Source organism: Xenopus laevis, chromosome 4S (assembly GCF_017654675.1).
Source record: "Xenopus laevis strain J_2021 chromosome 4S, Xenopus_laevis_v10.1, whole genome shotgun sequence".
NCBI lineage: Eukaryota > Metazoa > Chordata > Amphibia > Anura > Pipidae > Xenopus > Xenopus laevis.
The window spans coordinates 1,976,898-2,004,567 of record NC_054378.1 but is presented as its reverse complement, the minus strand read 5'-3'; the positions used below and the strand labels follow the sequence as shown (position 1 = coordinate 2,004,567).

Genomic DNA, 27,670 nt, shown 5'->3' with positions numbered 1-27,670 from the left:
CAGGCAGAGTATGACACACACAGGGAGCATAGGACAGGCAGAGTATGACACACACACAGGGAGCATAGGACAGGCAGAGTATGGCAGACACAGGGAGTATAGGGCAGGCAGAGTATGACACACACAGGGAGCATAGGGCAGGCAGAGTATGGCACACACAGGGAGCATAGGGCAGGCAGAGTATGGCACACACAGGGAGCATAGGGCAGGCAGAGTATGACACACACACAGAGGGAGCATAGGACAGGCAGAGTATGACACACACAGGGAGCATAGGACAGGCAGAGTATGACACACACAGGGAGCATAGGGCAGGCAGAGTATGACACACACACACAGGGAGCATAGGACAGGCAGAGTATGACACACACAGGGAGTATAGGGCAGGCAAAGTATGACACACACAGGGAGCATAGGGAAGGCAGAGTATGACACACACAGGGAGCATAGGGCAGGCAGAGTATGACACACACAGGGAGCATAGGACAGGCAGAGTATGACACACACAGGGAGCATAGGACAGGCAGAGTATGACACACGGGTGTGAACAATGCAGGGGCCAGTAAATCTCAGTACTGATACCTTCTAAAGCTTACTCAAAGGTAAATAGTAACAGGAGGCAGACTTTTATGTGGGGGGGCCACATAAAGGGGTCTGGCCCGTGGGCCGCCAGTTGGATAGCTATAGAAGATTGTTGCCTGTCGATGCAATTCAGCAGCAGTAGCAGCACTATTGGCTTTTCTTTGCTGGCCCATACTAAGAAACTGACATTTACACACAATCACCATTCATTACCAACTGTCATTTTTCCATTTCTTTGTTAGTCAATCAAGACAGTCTGTTTGTTATAAACAAGTGCCATTCGTTCACTCTGCTTCCCCTCCCTACATTTGTTAGGACTCTGTGCCTCATACATATAACTGTCCCTCGCACACATACATTCCCACCGCCTGTTACAGTTATGCACTGCTGCATGTGGACTCTTGTCTGTAAATTGTACACGGCTGTCAGTTGCATGCCATTACTGTGCAGCTTTCTGCTATTCGTTCAGTTATTTGCAACTGTCAGTCATTCCTACCCGACTCTTAGTTGTACATAACGATCTGCCAATTATACAGTATATGGCGCTACTCCTCGATATAGAGCTGTGTGTCTTTGTCTCTGATTTATTGCTCCAATAAGTACCTGAGCTTAGAGTTAATGGGATTGAAAAAGCAATTAAAACAGGGAAGGAAGGAAGGAAGAAAGGAAGGAAGGACAGATGGAAGGAAGGAAGGAAGGAAAGCTAAAGTGAGAGAGGTGGGGAAGGGAGGGCCCCAGTAAAGTGTTGCTAGTGGAATTAGGAGGGCAGGAGGGAGATTGGATTAATATATATAATTTGTGTGTATTAACAGAATAGTTACATTAGAATGTGATCACAAAACATACAGGTAAGAAGCCGCTCTCTCCTCCTCTGCTTCCCTTATCAGTTCCCTTCTCTCACCTGCCAGCAGAGTTATTTTATGGTTTATCACGTGACAACTCACGGGCGAAATTCAATTAGAACAAAAATAACATTTCTCCTAATTCAGTTCCAGTTTTTTCCCCCTGTGATAAACAGTGACATAAATGTTTCTCATCAAATTGAATCTGGCCAATAGTGTCTTGTATTGTAGGAATCCTCTGCTCTAAATCTGCTCCCAGTTATGGGGTCCTGTTCTGTATTTAGCATTATTACACACACACACTGGGGCTCATTTATCAACACTGGGCGAAATTGCCCATGGGCAGTAAACCTCGGCAACCAATCAAATTCTTGCATTCATTGTTCTACTTGGAGCTGGCATTAAAACCCGGTCACTGATTGGTTGCTATGGGTAACTGCCCATACCCAGTGTTGATAAATTAGCCCCACTGTGGCCCTGGGACTTGTGGTATATACTTATAAATGAGCCCAGGAGATTCTAGTGATTATATACTGCCATTTACCCTTTTCCAGCTTTACAGTAGAACCACACGAGCACTTTTACCTGCGATAGCAACTGTTCCCGCTGCACTGAGATGAATTGCAGGTAAGTTATAGGAATGTCGGATGACTGTCGGATGCAACCGCTGCATGTTGCATCTTCATCCCACAGTCGTGTTGTGTCAGATGCACGCACCGACAACACCCGACATTTCTATTACTTACCTTAGATTCGGTGCATCCGACGTGACGCCTGCGATTCATCTCATCGTGTTGGAATGGATGCGATCGCAGGTAGTTCTACCCTTATTCCTTTACAATGTTAATATTTCCTCCTGGCCTTCGTTTTAACCTTTCATCTCTTGGTATCAGTCAGTTCTTGAAGTTCCCTGTGCCTCACATTTTTGGTCCATTACTAGATACATTATATATGATTTCTCTTGCTACACGCGTTGCAAAAATTCCCAAAAATGCATCGTCCCCAAGAAAATGTTACGGGTTCAGATAAAGTTACGCCTCACTCTAAGGATCTGGCCTCGTCCTATTCCTGTAAAATATACTGGAATAAGACTGGAATAAGACTTGAATAAGTCTGGAATAAGACTGGAATAAGTCTGGAATAAGTCTGAAATAAGACTGGAATAAGACAGGAATAAGACTGGAATAAGACTGGAACAAGACTGGAACAAGTCTGGAATAAGTCTGAAAGAAGACTGGAATAAGTCTGGAACAAGACTGGAACAAGACTGGAATAAGTCTGGAATAAGACTGGAATAAGTCTGGAAATAGACTGGAATAAGTCTGGAACAAGACTGGAATAAGACTGGAATAAGTCTGGAAATAGACTGGAATAAGTCTGGAACAAGTCTGGAATAAGACTGGAATAAGTCTGGAAATAGACTGGAATAAGTCTGGAACAAGTCTGGAACAAGACTGGAACAAGACTGGAACAAGACTGGAATAAGACTGGAATAAATCTGGAATAAATCTGGAAATAGTCTGGAATAAGACTGGAACAAGACTGGAATAAAACTGGAAATAGACTGGAATAAGTCTGGAATAAGTCTGCACGCCAATCTCAATCGTGGATTCAGTGCATGAATAAAATCAATTTCTATTTGTTCTATTCCCTTGTTGCTTTTAGTTCATCTCTAGATGTTAGTGGCCCTCGTGTGCAACCTGCCTTCAAGGCTTAAAGTGAATTATCCATTAACAATTAAATCCAATCATATTATGGACATAGTACAATACTTTTGAGGGACTCCCCCCTACTGGGATTAGGCATTGTATAAAAATCCTCTATAAGTGTGACTACTAATGAAAATGAAGGGGTCGTTTACTTACGACGTCAGGGAAAATGAACCCGGGCAGCTTTATTACTCAATTATCTATATGTATATATATATATATATATATATTTATAAAATATAGTCCACAAGCTAAATTGCATCATTACTGGCCAGGGAAGAGACAGCTTGACTGATGAGCAAATTACAGTGTTATTAGCTAAATTCTGTACCTTTGTTATCCGTTCTTGCTGAGACACAAAATTCTAAATATAAACCTTTTGAATGCTCAAAACTCAAAACCGTTCAAGGTATTTCCGTCAGCGATTCAAGACATGAGCCATAGGGATCAGACTCATCATGCGCCATTGCCCCAAAGCTTCCCACTCTCATAATTCCCTTTCATTCCCGTCCATAAATCCCAGATTTGCAATTCATAATAATGCTCCATTAGGGCTCCACTCTCGTTGAATATTTCAATTTGAGTTCTGCCTTCCTCGTAGGGTTTTCTAAGGTTGTGTATTTTCTTTTTAAGTGTATTTTAATGTGATCTGATTCAGCTCTTGTTTATATATCAGACTACAGAGGCCGGCTGCTCCTTGCGTGTTGTTGATTTGATTTCCAGCTAAATTACAAATTACCAGATTAGAACCAAATCATGAAATGACGTTTAATTGAGTCCCACTGGGGAAGAAGCAGAACAGCTAGAGAGAGGGAGCTTACATTGCAGAAAAAGAAGAAGAAGAAGAGGAAGAGGAAGAGGAAGAAAAAAAATCTTGCAGGGCCCTGGTGCAGTTTTGTGGCACACAGCAACGCTAAAAAAATATATATACGTGATCTGTAGCTTGTAATGAGCCTCTTAAGGATTTGGTTTCAGTGAGTTGCACCTGCTCCACCATAGGTAGTTCTGCTGATAATGGCAGGTAACATTATAAAATGGGAACTAAATATGCAGAAAACGGCATTGGAGTGGCGCCTGAATTAAGATGGAAAGGCTAATCTGGAAAGTACTAAAGAGATATTGTTTTTAGGGACTCTTGCAAGTAAATATGCCATCCTATAATATTCAATTCAATTATAAAGCGAGTTATAGGGCTTGACAGCAGCCCTCAGTCTAAAGCTGGCCATAGACACACAGATCCGATCGTACGAATCGAGGATTCGTACGATTTTCAGATCGTGTGTGGCGTGTGCCGACATCTTTTGCCCGGCGGAGATCGGTCGTTTGGTCGATCGGTCAGGTTTGATTTTGACCCGACCGATCCCGCCGGAGCTCATGGCACATCGTAATTACCCTCGATATAGCCAAGCCTGTTAATGGCATATCGGGGAAAGATCCACTCGTTTAGCAACATCGCCAAACGAGCGGATCTTTGCATCTATGGCCACCTTAAGACATAAGAGTTTGATGGGAAATGCAGATCAAGCTCATCTCTAAAGCTCCAGGTTGGCCTCTATTGTATCAGCCAGAATGACTGCTCTCCATGGTGCTGAAACCAATGGGACTCATTTACCTTTGGGAACTAGTCAGAAATTTGCTTTCATGATTCTCTTTCTATTAGACTGATCAAATCTAACCGTTCGTAGGTTTTAAGGGGTTCTGTACAGGTGCATAATGGCACACGTTTGTTAATAAAGGTAAACTATTTTTTCATCTCACTTTTGTATATCTTCTCTCTTCCTTAAAGTGGACCTGTCACCCAGACATAAAAAGCTGTATAATAAAAGTTCTTTTCAAATTATACATGAAACCCCGATTTTATTTTTTTATTAAAGCATTTATAGCGGTTGTAAACTCATTTAAAAATATCAGCTGTCAATCAAATATTGCCAACCCCCCTGTATATTTTAGGCATAGAGGCGGGGCAGGAAATTACTTTCACTTTCCCTTCAGTACTTCCTACATGTCACTGCTCTCCCCACATTCCCCCCAATCTCTTCACCATTTAATTGTGTAGCCAGGACATGGGGATGGACATCAGGTCCCCCATTCTGGTGCACAAACAAGATTCTGAGATGATACAAGACTTGTCTTAAAGGATAAGGAAAGGCTAAAACTAAGTAAGCTTTATCAGAAAGATCTATATAAATAAAAAATAGATAGAGTCTGAGTCCTCTGTCAAAAGAAACATCACATTTCTTTCCTTCTATTGTGTACTCATGGGCTTCTGTATCAGACTTACTGTTTTCAGCTTAAACCTCCAGGGCTAGGGCTTGAGCATGCTCAGTTTGCTCCTCTCTCCCTCCTCCCCTTCCTGCAGTAATCTGAGCCCAGAGCTATGAGTGAGCAGGGAGAGACTCAGGCAGGAAGTGATGTCACACCAAGCTAATATGGCAGCTGCTATCCTAAACAAACAAAGAGAGTTTCTAGAGCTGTTTACTCAGGTATGGTGAAGCACTCTGCAGAATAAATATAGTCTTATATCTTGCACTATTGTGGCTAATCTATTGGCAATAAACTGCTTCAGTAGCTTTCCTTCTCCTTTAATAACAGTGTCCACAAAATGGCTGCTGCCTACTTGCTATAATTAGGACATCCCAGACTGAAGGAAACAAAAGGCAAATAATTTATATAGAGTAATTAAAGTTCATTTTGCTTGACTAATGTGATAAAATAGGATTTGGAATATTTTTTTGGGGTGACGGGTCCTCTTTTATTTATACTGTTTGTACCCTTTCCTTCTCTCATTCCTTCAGTTGATGGATGCATACACCGAGCTGCTGGCCCTCTCTTGAAGCTGGAGTGCAGCTCTCTTGGTGGCTGCCAAACTGGACTGGCCAAGATGACCTGTGGATACCTACTGCCTGCCAACTGTGAGTGTGACCTTCAAGGTGCAAAATATACCCCAAATGTATATATCACAGCAGAAAGTGGTCTAGGTTTGTACACCTACTGCCACTCATGTCTCTTGGTAGCCCATTGGCAGCAGCATAGAGGTACAGCTATGTCCAAGCCTGGGTTAAAGCATGGAGGGTTGGTCAATAATTCTGGAAGGCCAAGGACACAACTTAAAGGATAAAGTTATATATAAGTAGGGTTGCCACCTTTTCTAAAAAATTTTACTGGCCGGTGGGAACAAAAAGGGGCTGTCCCTGCCGTAAAGGGGGCGGAGTCACACAATGTGATTCACAGGGGGCGGGGCAACACACGCAATGGACAGAAACCTGAAAAAACAGTAAGTACTGAGCGAATTGGGGGCGGGCCAAGGGATTTTTCTTAAGGGTATTACAAATTACCAACAACTACATTGCCGGTAAATTTGTAATACCGGCCCCGGCCTTGGCAGGTGTTTTACCAGCTAGGCCGGTAAAATACCAGCCGGATGGCAACCCTATATATAAGCAACTGATGTCCATCCAGTGCCCCCCCCCCCAGCAATATAGCCTTGGAATACTTGCAGTTCAACTACATCCGGCAGGCCTCAGGATTGATGTCTCTGATGTAAATAGTACAACTAAAACAAAGAAAAGGTATGGGACCTGTTATCCAGAATGCTCGGGACCTGGGGTTTTCCAGATAACGGATCTTTCTGTAATTTGGATCTTCATACCTTAAGTCTACTAGAAAATCATATAAACATGAAATAAAGCCAATAGGCTGGTTTTCCTCCAATAAGGATTAATTATATCTTAGTTGGGATCAAGTACAAGTTACTGTTTTATTATTACACAGAAAAAGGAAATCATTTTTAAAAATGCGGATTATTTTTGATAAAATGAAGTCTATGGAAGATGGGCATTCCGTAATCCAGTTTTCAGTAACCTTTGTGCTCTGCAGATGTGATTCACACAGTAGGGCCGGTGGTACAAGGAGACCTCGGATCAGCTCAGGAGGAAGACTTGAGCAACTGCTACCGGAACAGCCTGTTGGCTGCAGTCGAGGGCAAGATCCGCTCCTTGGTAAGAGTGGAGGGAGGTTTCAGAGACACATACAGGGCTAATGTAACTAAAGCAGATCTAGTAACCGATAACACAACCAATCAGCAGGGATCATTTATCAATCATACGTTTGGAAGCACATACAGGGTGGCCTGGGTTACTTTACCACATGACCAGGGGCAGATGGGAAATTGACAAAATGTCTAGCCCCATGTCAGATTTCAAAATTGAATATAAAAAAATCTGTTTGCTCTTTTGAGAAATGGATTTCATTGCAGAATTCTGCTGGAGTAGCACTATTAACTGATGTGTTTTGAAAAAAACATGTTTTCTGATGACCCGATCCCTTTAATATGAATGAATTTTGTTACAACAGCACCACCTGCTGGTCAGTTTCCCACCAGTCTGACCATAAGTGAATGTAAAGTTGATGAGGGGGCTATTCTAAGCACATTATGTATTTACTTTTAATTCCAAGGTATTAAGGGATACATATACTGTTAATATGAATGAATTGTGTTACAACAGCGCCACCTGCTGGTCAGTTTCCCACCAGTCTGACCAGCAAGTAGTCAAGGAAGTTGTCAGGAGAAAGAAAGAGGCTGATGTTCTTCTGCTTAGGAATAAAATTAGAAACCTTTCTCGCATCTTTCCTAAGCAGAAGAACATCAGCCTCTTTCTTTCTCCTGACAACTTCCTTGACTACTTGCTGGTCAGACTGGTGGGAAACTGACCAGCAGGTGGCGCTGTTGTAACAAAATTCATTCATATTAACAGTATATGTATCCCTTAATATTTTGGAATTAAAAGTAAATACATAATGTGCTTAGAATAGCCCCCTCATCAACTTTACATTCACTTATGGTCAGACTGGTGGGAAACTGACCAGCAGGTGGCGCTGTTGTAACACAATTCATTCATAGTAACAGCACATGTATCCCTTAATATCTTGGAATAAATAATAAATAATGTAAATGACAAAAGTGTTTAGAATAGCACTCATCAATTTTACATTCACTTATTTTAAAGGTTTACTTATCCTTTATTTCTCCCGTGATCCCCTTCCCATATGCTTTCACCATCCTTCTCTCTGTCTTCGGCACCGTTCCCTTCCCCCATCTCTCTCCTCTTTTCCATCTGGTTTTTTACTTTTACCCTTTTTTTATGGATTTCCCCCTTTTTCCAATATAATTTGTGGCACCCTAACTAGTCCAGTGTTGTTATACACAATGTAGTGATAACAATGCGACATGTGCCATTGGAACACAGTAGTAAAACTAAACAGCTCCAATCCGATGTTGGCCGTGTAACGAGTACGTCAGTGGCCCATATGTTTGGCATTTGTGATATACTTTTTAATTAGAGAAATTGGGTAGAGTTCAACTTAATAGGCAGGTGGCAACATCCAAAATTTGTTCGTTTTTCTCCAAAAAAGTGATAACCAAAACTATAATTAAAAACCATTTATTAAGACATACAGATGAAGGCCTGACGCGTTCTGTGCCTGTTGGAGCAATTACTCATAGGCCTATGATACAAATCTAATGTGACCATTTGTTTAGAGAGGGGTTGGTATCCATTTATTTAAAGCTGGATCTGTGATTTAAAAAAAACCTAAAAAAAGCCCAATTAGTAATGGATCTGTTATTGGCTTCAGTTTATAAATCTCTGTGACCAGACCCGGCTCTGCTGGAGACATAAGAGGAAAGTTAGTGCCCTGAACATCTTCCTTCCCAGTGATTTCCCACGTTTACACGAGCAGCTGTTTATTGACAATAAGATTTAATTTATTTACAGAACAATTCCAGCGCATTTTAACTCACTTCCACTTGATCAGCCTGAGGCACATTTGTGTTGTTGAAGCAGAATAGAACTAATAAGCAATTCACACAGTGAATGTAAATTTGGATTATAATTACTGTCACAATATTATATTTCTTTATTAAAAAAATGATTATCTTTCTCAGGCTTTCCCTTGTATTTCCACCGGAGTGTTTGGTAAGTGCATTTGTACCTGTGTGTGTGCGAGTGTCAGAATGTGTGTGTGTGTGAGTGTAGGAGTGTGTGAGTGCCGGAGTGTGAGTGCCGGAGTGTGTGTGAGTGTAGGAGTGTGTGAGTGCCGGAGTGTGAGTGCCGGAGTGTGTGTGAGTGTAGGAGTGTGTGAGTGCCGGAGTGTGTGTGTGTGAGTGTAGGAGTGTGTGAGTGCCGGAGTGTGAGTGCCGGAGTGTGTGTGAGTGTAGGAGTGTGTGAGTGCCGGAGTGTGTGTGTGTGAGTGTAGGAGTGTGTGAGTGCCGGAGTGTGTGTGTGTGAGTGCCGGAGTGTGTGTGTGTGAGTGTAGGAGTGTGTGAGTGCGAGTGTAGGAGTGTGTGAGTGCCGGAGTGTGAGTGCCGGAGTGTAGGAGTGTGTGAGTGCCGGAGTGTGTGTGAGTGCCGGAGTGTATGTGTGTGCGAGTGTAGGAGTGTGTGCGAGTATCGGAGTGTGTGAGTGCTGGAGTGTGTGTGTGCAAGTGCCGGAGTGTGAGTGCCGGAGTGTGTGTGTGTGTGCCAGTGTTGGAGTGTGTGTGAGTGTCGGAGTGTGCGAGTGTCGGAGTGTGTGTGCGCGAGTGTCAGAATGTGTGTGAGTACCGGAGTGTGTGTGTGTGTGCAAGTGCCGGAGTGTATGAGAGTGCCGGAGTGTGTGCGAGTGTCAGAATGTGTGTGTGAGTACCGGAGTGTGTTTGTGCAAGTGTTGGAGTGTGTGTGTGAGTGTGTGTGTGAGTGTGTGTGAGTGCTGGAATGTGAGTGAGTGGAGCCGCTGCTACTTTTTTATCTGCCCCCACCAATATTTGGGTTCTTGCAGGGTATCCGCCTGAAGCAGCAGCTGATATGGCCCTGAAGACCATACGGGAATTTCTGGAGGAAAATAAAGAGAAGGTGAGAAAACAAAGAAAAGAGTAAGAGGGTGGGGGGGAAGAAGAGAAAAAAGAAGGAGAGAAGGACAGACAAGAGGATCTTCTTCCTTGTGTTGCAGAAAGAATAAACCTGTTTTCATTGTTACAGTAAGGGGCCGAGTTATCAAGGGTCGAACTGAAAAATCTCATTTTAAAATTCGATTTTTGAGCTATTTTTAGTGCACTTCTACTATCGAATAATCCAATATTCTATTCAAATTTGAAAAAAATGTGACTATTTGAATATCGAAATGTATCATGTACTGTCTCTTTAAAACTTTAACTTCGACCATTCGCCATGTAAAACCTGCCGAATTGCTGTTTTAGCCTATGGGGGACACCCTAGAACCTATTTGGAGTCAATTGGTGGACTTTGAAAAAAAATCGAATTTTTTTGGGGCAAATCCTTCGATTGAAATTCGATCGATATGCGGTAAAACTTCAATTCGAACGTTTCGAATACAGCCTATTCACCCGAAGTTAAAAACTTCCCGAAAAAAAAAAAAAAAGGTTGGGGGCCCCTGTTCTACATCATACTTAATGGGAATTTAAAGGTGAACGACCCCTTTATGCTGTTCCTACCAATCATAAGAAGGGAACACAGCTACAAGCACATCTGCCATTGGAAGATTCCATTGAAGCCTGGGCCTATTGGTCTCTACCAGTGCAATTGCCCAAGTGCCATAAACGTTTTCCTTGAGGGCAGTTAGAGAACTTAGTGAGATGGAATTACAGGCTGGAGAATTAGCAAATATGTTACAGGGAAAGACTGAAAGTAGGTGATAGAAAACTGAAGGGATAATACAAAGGAAGAGAGAAATGAAAGAAAATATACATTGGGACCTGTTTTTCGGATAAAGGGTCTTTCTGTAATTTGGATCTCCGTGTCTATCTGTAACTAAATTCTCTATTTCTCTAGTTTGACCGTGTGATCATCTGCGTCTTCCTGGAGAAAGATGAAGAGATTTATCTCCGTAAACTGCCTGAATATTTCCCTTTGGGTAAGTGACGGGGAAGGGGTCGGCAACGCAGGGCTGTAGCAGCCAATGGATTTGTGGTGCGCGGACGATATAAACCTGCAGAAATATACAAGCTCTGAGGTTTGAAGGGACATTATTTAAATAAAATCAGCTGGAAACCAGTGTGCAGTATCTAGCGGATACAATCATTGCTGGATAAATATATATATATCCTTTTTCGTAGAAACGCTTCATTTATTTGGTGGCTAGGGGGTCCTGCAGGTGTGGGATAATGAAGGGAAAACCGTGGCACATCTCAGTGGCTGTGGACAGGCGTCATATAACTGTGTCCTACGTAAGACGCAACATGTGCGGACCAATCGGTAACTGTGCGGAAATGAAGGGGTGGCTTTTGGCGCAAATCCCTTGCAGTCACGCATTACACCGATTGTGCATGGATTTCACATACAGATAAAACTGCAAAAGTCTTGATGGCAAGAGCAATGTGCATCACCGGCTGTAAAACTGAGCGCACAATGAAATTCCGGCACCAATGCTAACAGAATTTTCAGCTTAGCCAGTATGTGAATAAGCCCAGGCAGTTATCAGTCAGGTTGTGTCCCATGCAGGGCTCCAGTATGTGCCGGTGTAACGGAACCTTTAGGGTAGAACTACATGGGCGAATTTGGTGCGTTTCCGACGGATCCGAAGCGCTGCATGCTGTGTCTGCATACGACAGTTGTGTCATGTCGGATGAACGCTGCCACAAGATCCGACATTTGTATTTCTTACCTTGTTTTCCGTCGCATCCGTCTTGATCGTGCCAGATCTGCCGAAAACACGTGGAAATCGCCCGTGTAGTTCTACCCTGAAGGTGGCCATAGACGATATCACCAAACGAGCCGATCTTTTCCCGATATGCCACTAACGGGCAGGGCTATATTGGGGGCAATCTGAACGTTCGGCCCTATGGCTGATCAGATTACGTTGAGAGCGCAATGGGCTCCGGCGGGATCGGTCGGGACAAAATTAAACCTGTCCGATTGATCAAACGACCGATCTCCACTGGACGAAATATGTCGGCACTCTCCATGCACAGTCCGAAAATCGTACGAATCCTCGATTGGTATCAGTGACGTAACTAGATATTACTGGGCCCCACAGCAAATAATTTTTCAGGCCCCCGAAATGTTTAGAGGTTGACTTGTTTCTCCAATATTTATTGAAATTGTATATGAATTAGGGCCTCATGGGGCCCCTATACCTCCTGGGCCCCCCTGCAGCCGCAGGGTCTGCTTCCTCTATAGTTACGCCCCTGATTGGTATGATAGGATCTTTGCGTCTATGGCCAGCTTAAGTCTGTCTCATCTTGCAGCTCTCTCTGTCTCTCTGCCCTTTTAGCCTAGAAGAGACGGCGCCCCCTGTAGGAGGGGTAAGAAACGGACTTGTGCATGTTAGTAACAATTAACCTCGTTTTTACTTACCAAGTTTTGAAGAAAAAAAAAAAAATAATAACCAGATTTTCAGGATTTGAATATTATATATTAACTGCATTAACATGCGCTGCTGCATTGTTGCATTGTTGCTGCCGCTGCTGTATATGACTGGTAGGTGGATGGTGCATTGATTAGGATCGTAAGGTTCATACATTTACAGCTGTATAACATTTTGTCCATGTGCAACTGCATCATTTAACAGGCCTTGGGGTGTTGGCTGATTTCCTTCTAATTGGTGGTGAGGGGGTTCACCTTAAACCTTAACTTTTAGTATATTATAGAACGGCCAATTCTGAGCTACATTTAATTTATTCTTTATCGTTTTTACATTATTTGCCTTTCCATTTTCCAAATGGGGGTCACTGACCCCATCTAAAAAAAAAAAAAACAACTGCACTGTAAAGCTATATATTTATTTATGGCTACTTTTTATGACTCGTGTTTCTAAGGAGGCCTCTCCTATTCATATTCAATTCTTATTCAAATCAATGCATGGTTGCTAGGGTAATTGGGACCCTAGCAACCAGATGGCGGAAATTACAAACTGGAGAGCTGCTGAATAAAAAGCTAAATAACTCAAAAACCACAAATAATAAAAAATTAAAACCAATTGCAAATTGGGGCTCATTTATCAACAGTGGGCAAATGTGCCCATGGGCAGTTACCTATAGCAACCAATCAGTGACTTTTTAAAGCCAGCTGCAAGTAGAACAATGAATGCAGCAATCTGATTGGTTGCCATGGGTTACTGCCCATGGGCACATTTGCCCAGTGTTGATAAATGACCCCCACAGTCTCAGAATATCACACTTTTTAAGTCATATGAAACCTTAATTTAAAGGTGAACAACCCCTTTAACTTCTTGCTTGTTTTGGTGTTCAGTCGGGGGGAGATAACAGTCGGGGGTCACTGACACCTCAAAGGTGTCGCTGGTATTTTCCTCTCGCTAATAAACGAGGGGCATTTTCCATCCCTGTGATAAATGACAAAAGTAGCGGAAGTCATAAAAGAGCGCCGCGCTCATTAACCACAAAAAGTGCCGCTTTGTACTCCATAAATCAATAGCCGCCAGTCATAAGCAACAATTGTGAGCCTTTTAGCCGACTCATTGATAAATGACCACCTTTATATTTATCTTCTACAATAAAAACAATTCGATTAATTACGCGCTGAATAGAGCCTCCATGTTACCTCCTTTACTGGCATAACTGATGCATTAGAAAAGACTAAATCAATGTGACCAGAAGATCACTTGAAAAAAAAATAATAATAATTGGCCATTATTAAAATCGCCATTGAGATCAGTGTGATTTGTTTTCCGAAGTCGCCCGAGGAAACTTCGGCGACTTCGGAAAACAAAGCGATCCGAGTGCCATCCACTGGCGATTGAGATTTTAGCCGGCAGGAGGCATTTTGGGGAGATTAGTCGCCTCGAAGAAGCGGCGATTGGTTGCCGGGCGACTAATCTCCCCGAATCTGAGCGGTTGGCTCTGTCCTAAGTCTACTAAAAAAATCAAATAAACGTTAAATAAAGCCAATAGGCTGGTTTTGCTTCCAATAAGGATTAATTATATCTTAGTTGGGATCAAGTACAAACTACTGTTTTATTATTACAGAGAAAATGGAAATCATTAAAGGGATACTGTCATGGGAAAACGTTTTTTATAGTTAATAGTGCTGCTCCAGCAGAATTCTGCACTGAAATCCATTTCTCAAAAGAGCAAACAGATTTTTTTATATTCAATTTTGAAATCTGACATGGGGCTAGACATTTTGTCAATTTCCCAGCTGCCCCAGTCATGTGACTTGTGCCTGCACTTTAGGAGAGAAATGCTTTCTGGCAGGCTGTGATTTCTCCTACTTAATGTAACTGAATCAGTCTCAGAGGGACTTGGCTTTTACTATTGAGTGTTGTTCTTAGATCTTCCAGGGAGCTGTTATTTCCCAGCTGCCCCAGGTCATGTGACTTGTGGAGAGAACTGCTTTCTGGCAGGCTGCTGTTTTTCCTTCTCAATCTAACTCAATGTGTCTCAGTGGGACCTGGATTTTACTATTGAGTGCTGTTCTTAGATCTACCAGGCAGCTGTTATCTTGTGTTAGGGAGCTGCTATCTGGTTACCTTCCCATTGTTCTGTTGTTTGGCTGCTGGGGGGGTGATATCAGTCCAACTTGCAGTACAGCAATAAAGAGTAACTGAAGTTTATCAGAGCACAAGTCACATGACCAGGGGCAGCTGGGAAACTGACAATATGTCTAGCCCCATGTCAGATTTCAAAATTGAATATAAAAAAATCTGTTTGCTCTTTTGAGAAATGGATTTCAGTGCAGAATTCTGCTGGAAATTTTTTCCCACGACAGGATCCCTTTAAGGATTTTAGGCGACTTTATGATTGTAATCAGACTAAAACACTCATGGATTTAATAGAGATTCTCTCATATAACCAGATTTTACTTGTTTTCTCTTCCCTACAGACTCTGCGTTTCCCGCCTGTAAACTCTAAGAATCGCGTTGGAATCTTTCCACCCGGAAAATCTCCCTCTTCTGCTCGTCCCGTTTCCGTCATTATTATTAGTAAAGTCAATGTGATCGATAAACCTTCGCAGTGTCATTATTTTATCCCAAAGAGGAGGAAAGAATAAAATAGGAAACCCCCACCCTAAACATTTCAGCAAGTGCAGAGTTTAAACCATTTATTGATTGGCCATTGGCTTCATCAGAAAGACCAATAACGGTCACTCAAGAGCCCAAGAACAGTAACATAGTAAGTAACATAGTAATGTAGTAACATAGTAATGTAGTAACATAGTAATGTAGTAACATCGTAAGTAACATAGTTATTTAGGTTGAAAAAAAAAGACATGTCCATCAAGTTCAACCGTTGCCCCTCCCCCCATGACTGAAAGGATATTTAAGTCTGCCCCATACTCTCTCTGAGTATGGGGCAATTTTCCCTCTCAGTATGGGGTAGTTTTTCTTCTGAGTATGGGGCAGTCTCTGTTTGTGTATGGGGCAATTTTCCTTCTAAGTAAAAGAAGTCTCCACTGTGTATGGGGCAGTTTTCCTTCTGAGTAAAAGCAGTCTCCTCTGAGATTGGGGCAGTTTTTCATCTGTGTATGGGGCAGTCTCTGTTTGAGTATGGGGCAGTTTTCCTTCTGAATAAAAGCAGTCTCCTGAGTATGGGGCAGTTTTTCCTCTGAATATGGGGCAGTTTTCCCTCCGTGTATGGGGCAGTTTTCCTTCTGAGTAAAAGCAGTCTCCTCTGATTATGGGGCAGTTTTCCCTCTGATTATGGGGCAGTTTTCCCTCTGATTATGGGGCAGTTTTCCTTCTGAGTAAAAGCAGTCTCCTCTGATTATGGGGCAGTTTTTCCTCCGAGTATGGGACAGTTTTCCTTCTGAGTAAAAGCAGTCTCCTCTGAGATTGGGGCAGTTTTTCGTCTGTGTATGGGGCAGTCTCTGTTTGAGTATGGGGCAGTTTTCCTTCTGAATAAAAGCAGTCTCCTGAGTATGGGGCAGTTTTTCCTCTGAATATGGGGCAGTTTTCCCTCCGAGTATGGGACAGTTTTCCTTCTGAGTAAAAGCAGTCTCCTCTGAATATGGGGCAGTTTTCCCTCCGAGTATGGGACAGTTTTCCTTCTGAGTAAAAGCAGTCTCCTCTGAGAATGGGGCAGTTTTTCGTCTGTGTATGGGGCAGTCTCTGTTTGAGTATGGGGCAGTTTTCCTTCTGAATAAAAGCAGTCTCCTGAGTATGGGGCAGTTTTTCCTCTGAATATGGGGCAGTTTTCCCTCCGAGTATGGGACAGTTTTCCTTCTGAGTAAAAGCAGTCTCCTCTGAGTATGGGGCAGTTTTTCCTCTGATTATGGGGCAGTTTTCCCTCTGATTATGGGGCAGTTTTCCCTCTGATTATGGGGCAGTTTTCCCTCTGATTATGGGGCAGTTTTCCTTCTGAGTAAAAGCAGTCTCCTCTGATTATGGGGCAGTTTTTCCTCCGAGTATGGGACAGTTTTCCTTCTGAGTAAAAGCAGTCTCCTCTGAGATTGGGGCAGTTTTTCGTCTGTGTATGGGGCAGTCTCTGTTTGAGTATGGGGCAGTTTTCCTTCTGAATAAAAGCAGTCTCCTGAGTATGGGGCAGTTTTTCCTCTGAATATGGGGCAGTTTTCCCTCCGAGTATGGGACAGTTTTCCTTCTGAGTAAAAGCAGTCTCCTCTGAGTATGGGGCAGTCTCTGTCTGTTTATGGGGCAGTTTTCTTTTGTCACTATCCCTCTCTGTGTAATGAGCCTCCTGTATATTAATCTCCCCTTACTTCTAATTACAGAAACAGACAATGAGTCTCCTACCTCTGATTGTGTATTTGTCCTGCATTGTAATTACCGTATTAGCTACACCTGAAAGAATAATAAAGAAATCAGGAACCATAATCATTATTACTGTTTTACATCATGTCCCTCCACTATATTTGTGTTAATACAATGGCCTTAGATCACATGTCTAATTATAATACAATGGCCTTAGATCACATGTCTAATTATAATACAATGGCCTTAGCTCACATGTCTAATTATAAGGAATCTGAGTCCTCGTTCCCTCTTGGTAATTATTCCCTCTCTGTAACAAATACAGTCAATTGAGTGTCCTGAAAAGTTTATTGCTGTAATGTCTTATATTCAGATGAATGAGGCTCTGGACTCTTATGTCTCCCTGATTCCTGCAATATATTTACTACATTCTAAGCCCAATCGGCGGTTCCAATGTCTGTGCCCACAGTCCTGTAACGAGTGAAATTCTTGGGTTTGAAACAATTGGCCCAAAATATGCAGGGGAATGTTTTGGGAGTTGGTCTGTAATTATTTATCATTTCTCCAACTGAATGAAGAGTCCCCCAACTTCCAACAACCTGTTTCATTCCACAATTCTTCTGCATTTCTTGCTTTTGCCTCACAAACACCATTTTTGATGTCACCCCACAAGTTTTCTATTGGATTAAGGTCCAGGGATTGGGCTGGTCACTCCATAACGTCAATCTTGTTGGTCTGGAACCAAGATGTTGCTCCTTTACTGGTGTGTTTGGGATCATTGTCTTGTTGAAACCCCAATTTTAAGAGAATTTACTCTTCGGCATAAGGCAACATGAGCTCTTCTTCAGCATTTGATGTATTGAAACTGATCCATGATCCCTGGTATGTGATAAATAGGCCCAACACCACAGTATGAGAAACATTCACATATCATGAGACTTGTGCCTCCAGCTTCACTCTGTACTGGGGCTTCAATTCAGTGTTTGTCTGACAAACTGTCTGTGGCCCCTACACCCAAAAAGAACAATCTTTCATCAGTCCACACAATTTTTCCCCATTTCTCTTTAGGCCAGTCAATGTGTTCTTTGGCAGATTGTAAGCTCTTCAGCACATCTTTTTTTCCAACAACAGGACTTTGCGGAGGTTTGTTGCCGATAGATTGGCTTCATTTATGCGTCTTCTAATTGTAACAGTATCACAGGTTACTTTACTCCTTCTTTGATCTTCCTGGAACTGATCATTGGCTGAGTCTTTGCCATTTTGGCTATTCTTCTATCCATTCCAATGGTAGTTTTCCCTTTTCTTCCACCTCTTTCAGGTTTTGGTGCCATTTGAAAGCATTTGAGATCATTTTAGCTGAGCAGCCGATCATTTTCTGCACTTCTTTAAATGTTTTCCCTCTCCAATCAACTGTTTAATCAAAGTACACTATTCTTCTGAACAATGTCTGGAACCAGCCATTTTAATTCGATTTTCAGAGAGAAATAGACTATAACCTCATGCACAACATTTACTCCTTCCTTAACTAAGGGACGTAATTGACTCCGGTTATTTCCCAGAATGAATGAGATCACTAATTGAACTCCACACTGCTATTATATGGAACAAGATATTATTATTTGGAACAAGCCTCAATGAATGATTCAGTTATACAGAATCAGCAGCAGGTGATGACTATTGGGTTTCTATGAGTCTACTACAACTACTAGTAAATGATTTGCCATGTAGAATTATAATTGGTACCACAAACAGTGATTAATCAGGTTAGTGATGTCGGACTGCTGTTATTCTGAACACAATTGTACCTACTATCTGTCAGGGAGTTGGGGCAGTTTCAGTCCAGTGGCTAAAGGAAGAAAACAAGACTTATACTACAAAAAAGAAAGTTATGAGACCAGTACAATTTGGGATACAGGGGCACAGGCATTGTGCAATCCAAGATAGCAGTAGAGAGAGTAAATCAATAAAAGCAGAATTCAATAGCCTGCTCTAAAGCTGGAATGATATCCACAAATAGTGCAGCGAATGAGCAGTGAATTGTTTAAACAATATCCGACGACAACAGAAACTCAATGCAACTGCCAAGTGGGAGTTCAGGTCATTTGGCTGCAACACGGACCATAGTGAAGTTCCAGCTTTTGAGCTCAGCATCAATTTGCTTATTGGATTGGATTGGGGAGGGAGCACAGCCATAAATCACAGGCAGTTATTATACGACATTAGAATGTTACTAAGTGTCTATTAAGGCACGTGGCTGTATAGAATTCTTGTGGTCGTCACAAAAGAACCATGGAAAGCAATTCCCCATGGTGCAAGAGCGGTCTGCTTCATTTAATAGGAAACACTTGGGTTAGTAGATGGGCATCAACCAGGAATGAGTCCCAATTACTCAGCAATGCCCACAGCATTCCACTGGGACCACCTTCCATGCTAGAAAAGCTGCTTGTAAATACGTGGACCTCGTTGTTGCCCCGTAGCAACCCAACTTGCACACTTTATCTTGTCTGTTCCCCTAATATAAAGCCATTAATGAAATAATCCAAATTCTTCTCTTTAAACCAATCCTTTATGTGGCGTCTGGCACCCTAAGCTTAATTCATTTGGGTATTCAAGGCTTAGGTTACCCAGAAAGTTTTATTGATTTGCATAACCCCAGTTTGACTTCCTAAAAACATCTGTATTTATAGGGCTGGCAATCTTAAAGGGATACTGTCATGGGAAACGTTTTTTTTTTTTAAAAACACATCAGTTAATAGAGCTGCTCCAGCAGAATTCTGCACTGAAATCCGTTTCTCAAACAGATTTTTTATATTTAATTTTGAAATCGGACATGGAGCTAGAAATATTGTCAGTTTCCCAGCTGCCCCCAGTCATGTGACTTGTGCTCTGATAAACTTCAATCACTCTTTACTGCTGTACTGCAAGTTGGACTGATATCACCCCCCCCCCCAGCAGCCAAACAACAGAACAATGGGAAGGTAACCAGATAGCAGCTCCCTAACACAAGATAACAGCTGCCTGGTAGATCTAAGAACAGCACTCAATAGTAAAATCCAGGTCCCACTGAGACACATTCAGTTACATTGAGTAGGAGAAACAGCAGCCTGCCAGAAAGCAGTTCCATCCTAAAGTGCTGGCTCTTTCTGAAATCACATGACCAGGCAAAATGAGCTGAGATGCACCTACACACCAATATTACAACTAAATACACTTGCTGCTTCAGGAATGACATTTTATATTGTACAGTCAATTATTTGCAGGGTAAACAGTGTCATTTAGAGATAAAAACTACACCATAAAAATCATGACAGAATCCCTTTAAGTACTCTGTGGAAGTATGGATAGCAGAGTTCTAAAATAATTCATATAAGTGGGTGAATCTGTCATGTTTTTTTCCAAAAAATTGGCAAAACCGGTGTAAAATGTGCGAAATGCATTGAAGTCAATGGCCATTTTTTTAATGCATTTTTCAAGCAAACATGTATTGTCAATTGTCATGTATATTCTGGTTCTGGTTGTATTGGGTTTTCCAAAACATAAAAGATTTTCCATTTTATGATCATAACTTTGTAACAAAATAACCCCTATTTGGGTACATATGCAATAGCATTTATTATATATATATATACACTTTAAAGCCTTTAGAGTGCTCCCACAACCCCCCTGTTTTGATAATGAACAAATATATATATATATATATATATATATATATATAATATAATAACATCATTGTACAAGAGTAATGAAATGTAGAACAATTAATGTAAATAAAGCAAACAATATGGCAGTGAAAAACTGCGTCAGGAGACTTTTATGCAAATACAGGAACATCAAATACCACGGAATAACAGAGAGCCAATGTAACGTGTATATTTTGACGTTTGCTGTAAATCCGTGCCTGTCGGAATATCTAATTCATCATTTATTAATGTTACTATTAATGTGTATTTCGAAAGTGCTGCTATATTCTGCGGTGCTGTACAATAAATCGGCGTATACATTTACAAAAAACCATCCAATAACCTGTACAACAGCTAGAGGGCCCTGCCCTAAAGAGCTTACAGTCTAAAAGTCTGGGAAAATCTAGGAGTATTTTTTTTTTTTTTCAAAAAAAGTTTGTGCGCGTAATCAATTGTGAACCAGAAATGTATATTGCCATGTAGTCATGTTGTAGAGATGACTGACAATAATCTGTATGTCTCTCTTGCACCATCTAGTGGCACTAAGTTGTTTGTTTTTTTTTTTTTTTAAAAAAAAAAAGGAAATTTACTAAAAAAAATTCTGAATCTGGAGACTTGTCAGCCAACAATATGACTGAAGAGCCACTGATATGTCTGCTAACCATTCTGTTCATGTATCCAGTATCTGAATAAAGAGAACGCTTTCTAATAATATTGTTATTGCTACCTGGTCCATTTACACTCAATCTGCATTTAAAGGATAACTAAACCTTGAAAATAAGTGAATGTAAAGTCGGCGAGGGGGCTATTCTAAGCACATTATTTATTTATTTTTGATTCCAAGATATTAAGGGATACATGTACTGTTAATATAAATGAATTTTGTTACAACAGCGCCACCTGCTGGTCAGTTTCCCACCAGTCTGACCAGCAAGTAGTCAAGGAAGTTGTCAGGAGAAAGAAAGAGGCTGATGTTCTTCTGCTTAGGAATAAAATTAGAAACTTTTCTCACATCAGAGCAGCCTCTTTCTTTCTCCTGACAACTTCCTTGACTACTTGCTGGTCAGACTGGTGGGAAACTGACCAGCAGGTGGCGCTGTTGTAACAAAATTCATTCATATTAACAGCACATGTATACTTCAATATCTTGGAATTGAACCCTGGGCTAGTGCAGTTTTCTGCTGATAGGATCACCAGCCCAGGGTGTGAGGTAAGTAAATACAATTACTTGGGGTGCCTAACTTTTGCCCCCCCCCCCAAGTAAATGCCGCCTTTCCTTCTCCTTTAATACGGTGTACCATATACAGCTTTTCATTGTTACCAGTATATCAATACTGTGTGCATTTGTTCAATATTCCCCTTTCCTTCTCCTTTAATACACTGAATTGTTGAATACAATGATATAACTGTTGAAACAACAACAGTGTGACGGTATATATGCACTGAAATACTCAAATAACAGCCTTAACCAGGGCCTTCGCCTTACAAAAATGACATGTATGCAGCCAACACTCAGGAGCAGCCAACACTCAGGAGCAGCCAACACTCAGGAGCAGCCAACACTCAGTAGCAGAACAGGAGTATAGTTGTACAAGCCTTACAGGCAGCAGGTAGAACCAATAAAGTCATAAGAGGCTGTAAGACAATTATATATAAACCTTTCATTGCATTAAGAGCTTTTTTCTAAGGGGCTCTTACAGACGAGCGTTTGAAGCTGCGTTTATGCGTTCAGCCCCAGGCGAGCGCAGGAGTAGACGCATTCAGTTTTTTTCCAATGGGGCTGTACTCACACAGGCGCATGCAGGTTGAGACGCAACATGCTGCATTTTTCCTGCGTTCGGAACCTACATGCGCCTGTGTGAGTACAGCCCCATTGTAAAAAACTGAATGCGCCTATTCCTGCGCTCCCCTGCAGCTGAACGCATAAAAACAGAGCGCAGCTTCAAACGCTCGTCTGTAAGAGCCCTTACAAGGATAGAATTGTTTAGACAACTTACCCGAGTCTTTCTGGAATAGCTGGAAAGCTTATCTGCCTATTCAAGTCAGTGATCTTGTACAGCCCAGGAGTTGAGCTACACAGGCTTTCCCAGCTGCAGGTGAATCCAATGAAGCCATAATGAGCTGGAAATAAATGAGGCATCACAAGGCTCTCCCTGCATTAGGAGCTTTTGCCTTAATGGCTGGCAAATTAATATAGTTCCCCTGTTTGTTTGTGTAGTTGTACAGCACAGGCCTGGCAGGCTACAGATGAAACCCAAAGATCCAGAACAGACTGCAAGTTAATTAGGCTGTAGCCTCTCCTTGTATTAGAAGGTTTCCACTTAAGGTAATGGTATAACTAAACAACCTACATTATTCTTACTAATAAACCGCAACATAAATTGCATGGGCCATGAGCAGCGGCGCATAACGCAGGTTGTTGTAGAAAGAGAAGTTGAATTTTCTTCTTAAAAGAAAATCATAACGGTCCAAGAGAACAGGCGGGAGCCATATTTATTGCTTGTCATCAAGTGATGGGGGATTGACCCCACTGGTGCCATTGCCACGAGAAGGAACAGAAATATTGACAGTCACAATACGTATCTGTCATTTGACGTTTTTTTGGCCTATTCGGCCAAATGAGGTCAGATCCCTTGCAGTATTGTGATAAACCATTAATAAATCCAAAAGGAATGTGGGTTTCACATGCAGGCATATATTCCAACAATTAAGTGTTAAAAACCAAGACAATTCAGGCCTCCCTCCTATTCTGCCCCAGTTCCATCCAGTCACACGTCTGATCTTTTCCCAAGCAAGGCATTTTTCAGTAGCAGTAGCACAAAATGTCTCTGTCTTAAATATATTGATAATGGGTTGAGTGCAGAGGAATCTTGTATTTGTCTATATGTATTTTGTGGTCACAGCCTCATTGCACCCCCCCCCTAATGGTTTTATAAACTAGTGGTGAGCACAACTTTCCCTTGTTTGTTATAGTTTATACAGGAGCAGTGACCAGCTCCATGTTGTAGCTCCCACCCCTCCCAGCTATAGTCAGGTGATCCCACTGGTGTCTAATAAAAGGGCAGCCAAGTTTGGGAGTTTTACTTTGAAAGCAGCAAGTAAGTTGCAGGTAAAACCAAGTCCCTTTGTAAAATGTATAATTAAACCATAGAATTCTTAATGAATCAGATGAAAATTGAGCGTAGGACTGGCCAGATATGGGATGACTTTGACGTAGTTGGCCAGCTTAAATATATTGCAATATATGGACAAACAATCCCTGTTTTGTTTAAAGGGTAAGGCATTTTTCAGTAGCAGTAGCACAAAATGTCTCTGTCTTAAATATATTGATAATGGGTTGAGTGCAGAGGACTCTTGTAGTTGACTTTTCCCAAGCCTACCACTTGGCTGTTGTGCAAATAGAAAGTCATTGGTAGGTTGAAGTGTAGCAAATAAGAAGTCACAATTAATCCTACCCTATTAAGCTTTCAGTTTGAGTCGCCCAATCAACTAGTGAGGTGCCAGTCCCATAGGTTGTCTAGGGCCCCTGGTTGGCTTGGCCCGGGCCCAATACCCTGGGATTAGAGGGGTTTTCTAGAGTTATGTTGCGGTCCACCTGCCCACTCCCAATCTGCTTCCGTCCGTCATTCCTATTTATAGACCCGCCCATCTCTGACATCACAAAAGAGGGCAGACCCATGCTCATAAATAGACGCTGCCTGAAGAAGACGCCAGTACAGTATGGTTGCGAGTGTTGAGAGTGAAAAGAAAAGCTCAACCCCAACCCTCACAGACTGAATTCAGCCTGAACTAGCGAGTCCTGAGGGTTTCGGGCCAGTCGGCACAATCGGTTTCCATTAACAGAGAACTGTCCTCTAAAGTGACTTTGTTTGTCAGTATCCACATACAGGTCCTATAAGGTTTTATAGAAATACTGCACCAAATAGAACGATTTCTACTCGCCTTTCACTTTTACTCAAACTTTTTTCTAGATTTTATTTGGGAGTCAGAGGGATGTATCGTTTAAGTGTAACTGATGTGACGTCCCAAGACGTAGAATGGAAACTTTATGTTGTTGATGTTATATAATATAGGTTAAGCTGAAAGGGTTAAAGGAGAACTAAAACCTAAAAATGAATGTGGCTAAAAATGTCCTATTTTCTATAGTGAACTTATTGCAGGAGGCTAAAGTTTGAGCTTGTCAATAGCAGCAATGATCCAGGACTTCAAACTTGTCACAGGGGGTCACCATCTTGGAAAGTGTCTGTGACACTCACATGCTCAGTGGGCTCTGATTGGCTGTTGAGAAGCTAAGCTTAGGGCTCGTCACTAATTATCCAGCAGAAAATGAGCTTCCCTGGCTGTAATATAAGCTGATGCTACAGGTTTGCTGATTATTCAATTCTGATGCTAATTGCACTGGTTTCTGTGCTGCCATGTAGTAATTATGTGTATTAATGACTAATCAGCCTTATATTGTGACATTTCTATTCTATGTGTACTGTATATTGTGAGTGGCTCCCTAAGCTCAGTAAGTGACAGCAGCACAGAGCATGTGAATCAGTGAATCAGCAGAAAAGAAGATGGGGAGCTACTGGGGCATCTTTGGAGACACAGATCTTTACTGCTAAAGGGCTGTGGTTGCCTTGGGCTGGTACAGAAGCACAAAACATCATGTACAACATTTCTAGCTACTTCTTTAGTTAGACTTTACTTCTCCTTTAAGCTTTTAGTCCAGGTGGAATGTGATGCAAGTCTGCTTACGTGGGGACACCTGTGTGTTTGTTGCCAAAATATCCTGAAACGCATGTGCTGTTCCCATGGCTTCAGCTGGAATCACAGAGCACAGAATTAGGCAACAAATGGAAACCTTAGTTCTACTTACACTCATGGATCTGGCTTCAGAGAAGGTCTGTAGAATGAGGGACACACAATGGGCAATGATTACACTGTGCAATCAATGTGCAGCCCAGAAAGTGTCAGGTGTGTAAGTGCCCCTCTTTATTCAGACAATGTACTCAGACAGGGCTGGGAGGAATGGAGGTAGAAGGACAGAAGGTCATACTGGGGATACAAATTGTACAACTGCAGTTGCAGCCAATCAGCAATTAGTTCAGAACAGTCTGCGGCAAGTTGAAAAATAAAAGCAAAAACCTGATCATATGTGCGACTTATCATAAACCAGACCTGTCATTCCTTCCATTATCTTAAAGTTAGACAAAAACCTACTGATTCAGAGCCCGTATTCTTTGCAGAAACCTGTATTCACTGCTATGTCTGTTATATGCTGCGCAGTCACATTGGACTGTTTATTTTTGGGCCTGGAAAATTTCCAAAACAAAGAAGAAAAAAAAAATCTTGTTCAGCAGAAATTGTTCGATTTCTATTTTTATGTCTGAAAGTGTCAGCTTTTTCCTGTTGGATGTTTGTATATACACACACACACACACGACAGTTAGTCCTTGGAAAACAATTGGTTTTGCATCTCATTATGGGGAAACGTTTTTTCTTGTTGTTCAAAACACATCAGTTAATAGTGCTGCTCCAGCAGAATTCTGCTCTGAAATCCATTTCTCAAAAGAGCAAACAGATTTTTTTATATTCAATTTTGAAATCTGACATGGGGCTAGACATATTGTCAATCCCAGCTGCCCCTGGTCATGTGACTTGTGCTCTGATAAACTTCAGTCTCTCTTTACTGCTGTACTGCAAGTTGGACTGATTTCATCTTCCCCACCAGCAGCCTAACAACAGAACAATGGGAAGGTAACCAGATAGCAGCTCCCTAACACAAGATAACAGCTGCCTGGTAGATCTAAGAACAACACTTAATAGTAAAATCCATGTCCCACTGAGACACATTCAGTTACATTGAGAAGGAGAAACAACAGCCTGCCAGAAAGCAGTTCTATCCTAAAGTGCAAAAGTTTTTTTAAAAAAAACATGTTTTCCCATGACAGTATGCCTTTAAGCTCGCATGGTATGGATTACTAGGTCATAGGATTTGAATTGACCTTCCATTACGGCTCTTATACACGGCTGTTTTCTCCTGCATTACGATTTATTCCATTCAGCCACAGGGGAGCGCAGGAGTAGACGCACTCAATTATTGTCAAGGGGGCTGTACTCACACAGACACATTTATGCGCCAAACGCAGGTGAAATGCAACATGCTGTGTCCCACCTGTGTGGTGCGGTACATGCGTCTGTGTGAGTACAGCCCCCTTGACAATAATTGACTGTGTCTACTCCTGCGCTCCCCTGTGGCTGAACAGAACAAAGTGCAGCGCAGGAAAAACCGCCCGTGTAAGAGCCCTTACTGCCATTGTCGGAGTACTCAAAGCTGGCAGCGTGAGCACTCCCTAATATTCACAGGACTTTAAAGGGGTTGCTCACTTTTAAATTAACTTGTATGGAATACATAGTAACAATAATAATAAAACTGTATGCTCACAGCAGTGACATTTGAAAGTTGTTAAGATCTTGAAGAAGAAAGCAAATAATTCAAAACATATTTTTTTAAAAAAAAATGAAGACCAACGGCAAGGTTGCTAGGCACAGGCCAGTCTATAATGTACCAAAAGTTAACTATATATATATATATATAGTGTACACTGTCCACAATCACAAAACTAGTTGAAACTTGAAGGACATAGTGTTCTTAGTATTCATAGTGTCAAATACATGTACGTACACCGCACTTATTAACGGATTTACAAACACTCTAATATCAGCCACAAAGTCTAATGCATACAAATCAATTGAATTGTCTCCAGCTACATCTGTAGAAAAATAGAAAAACTTGGGGAAGGTATTGGTACTGGCCTCTTCCACCGCCAGCAATAATATAATGCGAAAAATGAAATAACCAATACCTTGTTCAGATGCGGGGTGATCCCAAATTTATTGTAGTGCTCTTGACATGTGAGTCATGTTCAAACGTTTCGGGACAAACAAATGCCCTTCCTCAAGTGACTTGAGGAAGGGCATTTGTTTGTCCCGAAACGTTTGAACATGACTCACATGTCAAGAGCACTACAATAAATTTGGGATCACCCCGCATCTGAACAAGGTATTGGTTATTTCATTTTTCGCATTATATTATTGCTGGCGGTGGAAGATCACCCCGCATCTGAACAAGGTATTGGTTATTTCATTTTCCAGCTACATCTGTAACAAAGAGGTTTAATGAAAGTAAACGCTAATACCTACGCTGCTTG

At 41.7% G+C, this 27,670-nt stretch overlaps 2 protein-coding genes across 4 annotated transcripts in view; one reads left to right on the top strand and one right to left on the bottom strand.

Moving 5' to 3' along the window:
* macrod1.S (MACRO domain containing 1 S homeolog) overlaps positions 1 to 15,089 on the top strand; it is a 220,259-nt gene extending 205,170 nt beyond the window's left edge. Inside the window, exons 5-11 of one of the 3 annotated variants that reach the window (XM_041560764.1) lie at positions 5,929 to 6,045; positions 7,010 to 7,131; positions 9,078 to 9,108; positions 9,949 to 10,022; positions 10,959 to 11,040; positions 12,400 to 12,430; positions 14,967 to 15,089. In XM_041560764.1, coding sequence (XP_041416698.1) covers positions 5,929 to 6,045; positions 7,010 to 7,131; positions 9,078 to 9,108; positions 9,949 to 10,022; positions 10,959 to 11,040; positions 12,400 to 12,404 — 431 coding nt within the window. In that variant the 3' untranslated portion in view covers positions 12,405 to 12,430; positions 14,967 to 15,089. Of the gene's footprint in view, positions 1 to 5,928; positions 6,046 to 7,009; positions 7,132 to 9,077; positions 9,109 to 9,948; positions 10,023 to 10,958; positions 11,041 to 12,399; positions 12,452 to 14,966 lie in introns of all 3 variants that reach the window. The other 2 variants (XM_041560765.1, XM_018260040.2) reach the window with 2 other exon arrangements.
* flrt1.S (fibronectin leucine rich transmembrane protein 1 S homeolog) overlaps positions 1 to 23,297 on the bottom strand; it is a 143,866-nt gene extending 120,569 nt beyond the window's left edge. The window contains exon 1 of the mRNA XM_018259615.2: positions 22,469 to 23,297. The gene's annotated coding sequence lies outside the window, so the exon portion shown is untranslated. The remainder of the gene's footprint in view (positions 1 to 22,468) is intronic.
* Positions 23,298 to 27,670: the final 4,373 nt, after the last annotated feature.